At 50.2% G+C, this 2,960-nt stretch overlaps 1 protein-coding gene across 1 annotated transcript; it reads right to left on the bottom strand.

The window, feature by feature from the left end:
* Positions 1-1,287: 1,287 nt before the first annotated feature.
* LOC119310136 lies at positions 1,288-1,734 on the bottom strand. The gene has a single exon (XM_037585973.1). The coding sequence runs from the start codon at positions 1,732-1,734 to the stop codon at positions 1,288-1,290; it is 447 nt and encodes a 148-aa protein (XP_037441870.1).
* Between the last annotated feature and the right edge of the window lie 1,226 nt (positions 1,735-2,960).

Genomic DNA, 2,960 nt, shown 5'->3' with positions numbered 1-2,960 from the left:
TGACCAGTGACGGGAACTAGGTTTCCCCCCTATCGCCACACGGTGGTGACGCGGGAGGGGAGGGGGCTAAACCAATAGGAAGGTGGCCTAGAGGTTTCATTTGAGGCTTTAGATGACACTCTGGATGGTGCTTCTGAGCTACTAAAATGGGGTAGGAGGTTTAGCCCGGATACCGACTGGAACTTTGGGTGAAGCCCGGAAGTTCCAGATAGTGTGGCATGGGACATAACAGGCAGATTTGAATGGTTCACATATAAGCCATCCCATTCTTCAGGGAAGGGGCACGAGTTGAAACCAATTTACACACTTATTTCTCCTTCATTGTTAACACCCAAAAGCCTGAGAAGCTTCTCCTCCTCTCTTTTTTGCAGGGAGAAGAAGCTTCTCCCCTTATGTCCTAAAGCCGGATTACTTTGAAGGAAACAAAGGACGAGCCCTCCATCCACGATCCGCCAATCCATATTTGATTTAACAAAGGTAATAAAGAATCTCAGGCAATAATAATCTGTAATGTTATCTGACTGACGTTACCTAGGAAGGGGATGGCAAACGAACGATTTTTTCTGAAAATTTTAGTTGCAACACGAGATCAAACGATGACAATTCTGATCGTTTTTGCGTCAAAATTTCCCGCGCATAAACTGACATGCGTCTCAAAAGAAAATGCCACGCGTCTCTGAAGAAACCGCCAGCAATTTTTTTTGTTTTTTGCAAATGCCAGTTGCGAGGTGAGATCAAACACATTTCGTTTCAAGAAACACATTTTTTTTTTGCAAATGCCAGTTGCGACGCGAGATCAAACGTCACAAATCTCTCAAGAAACGCATTTTGCTGAAAGCGTTAGTTGCGACGCGAGATCAAACGATGACAGTTTCTGTTCGTTTTTGCCTTTAATTTTTCTTTGCAGATACTGACATGCGTGTCTGAAGAAAATGCCATGCATCTCTCAAGAAACCGTCAGCAAAAACTTTTGCAAATGCCACCCCTAGCAGGGAAGGTTCGACAGCTATTGCAGATCATAATAATTTACATCTCCAACAAATTGAAGTTAAACAGTCCCACGTCTAGATATGTACGGTCGTAGTATCAGACACCATCGCGATTCTAATTAAGAATGCAAAGAGCAAAATCATGCCTACGTGCACATACACGAAGCAGTCATGTTCAGCGTAGTAATTAAAACATCAGCATGCATGCATGCATGCATGGCCAAACGCCAGCGACGATGTCACGATGGCAGCTCGTCTCGTGCAATGCCGCCGTGGGGCAGCGGTGCATCTGTGCGCGCTACGTCCACACGCAGGCGACGCAGCCGCAGAGGGAGGCAAGGACGCGGCGCACCGAGCCGGCCAACGCCGCGGCGCAGCGGCGGACGGGGTCGACGTCCACGTCGCACTCGCACTCGGGGCACGGCCGGAGCAGGATGCGGCAGCGGCGGCGCCAGGCCCTGCTCAGGCAGCCCCTTTCGCGCGGCGTGACGACGATGGCGGACTGGAGGTAGGCGGACGCGGCGTGCTTGAGCAGCTGGTTGCGGATGGGGATGTTGGAGGTGTCGAAGTCGTGGAGGTCGGAGGAGCTGCCGCCGCCGCCGCCGTTGCCCAGCTCCGAGAGCACGTCCCGGAGGCTCGTGTACTCGGAGCTGCCGCTGCTGCTCCAGCTCGACGGCCTCGACCGGGCGGACCGGGGCGGCGGCGGCGACGACGGTGCCTCCGGCGCCTGGGCGTCAGCGTCCATCGTCGTCACCAAGGTCCATGCGATTGGTTAACCTTCAGGTCGAGCGCTTGTATCTGATTCTTGCAAGATTCTTTTGAAGAGCAACGGCAATTGTTAACCTCGGAATCTCGATCCCGGCGATTGTTTCAGAATCTCATGCCCTTATAATTTAATTTGATAAATATAAAGGGATGAGAAGGAAAGGAAAACGAGGTTAAACACTTGGACTGATTAGCGTGCTTCTATTTTCTAACGGCAATGCCTAAATGTAGGAGGACCTGGCCAAAGCTGGCAAATGAAGACAGACAATAATAGCAGGGAACCCTACTGCATGATCAGCGTGACGGGGAAAACATACTGTTTTTTGATACCATAGGAATTACTGGAAACCAATGGGCACTCGCATATGTAACAAGAATATCAGTGCTGCTTGGACACTCTCTGAGCTGAATTTGAGTGCCCTAGTAGACAGTAGTGGGCAACGTCGCTACTCACACTAAGATAGTATGAAGCAAAACTTCAAGCACAACTTTTACCAAGGTGTTCGCCATCGTTGTTTCATTTCAGCCTGAAACATATACTTTCCTGCTTGTCCAACTATGTTATAAATAATCGCTCACCACCTCGCTGATGAGCATGTTGGAATTTGCTGGTGGGCTATTGGGCAAAAGCCCAATTAAAATTCTAAAATTCTCTTGGCCCATTCATGCACACATGTGAGTGGAGTGAGTGAGGCTAAAGTTTAGTCCCACCTCATAAGTTGAGAAAGAGTTGCACCTCTTTATAAGGTGAGCTCTTCTACCACTTGTATGAGCATGAGAAGAGGAGACCTACACGCGCGCTCCTCCTCCTCGTCACGACGCGACGCGGGTTGCGGGATTGAGCCGAGCCGAGGAAAGAGTTATGCACGTTGTCTATATTTTTGCTGCTCGGGAAAAATTAATGAGTCATTAATTAATAATTGACGGACTGAACAGTTTTCAATTCTTTTGGATCGTGACGACTCGGACGTGGGGTTTACTCCCACGACCTACCCGGTCCGCACTATATAGTCAGGCAGACGTCTACCCTAGCCACCACCGCTTCGTATGGTTTTTCACCACCGTTCCAGATCATTGCGCTGCCAAGCAAGCCTTCTCCATCCCTCCTTTCGGCGTGCACCGGGAGAAGGGACAGCAGGCCTCCGGAACCCCGCCTCTCGTGATCCTGTACGGGAGAGGGCGATCAGGTTTTTGGGGAGAGCACTC

The sequence above is a fragment of the Triticum dicoccoides genome, chromosome 5B, assembly GCF_002162155.2.
Source record: "Triticum dicoccoides isolate Atlit2015 ecotype Zavitan chromosome 5B, WEW_v2.0, whole genome shotgun sequence".
Classification (NCBI taxonomy): domain Eukaryota; kingdom Viridiplantae; phylum Streptophyta; class Magnoliopsida; order Poales; family Poaceae; genus Triticum; species Triticum dicoccoides.
This window is presented reverse-complemented; position numbering and strand designations above follow the sequence as displayed.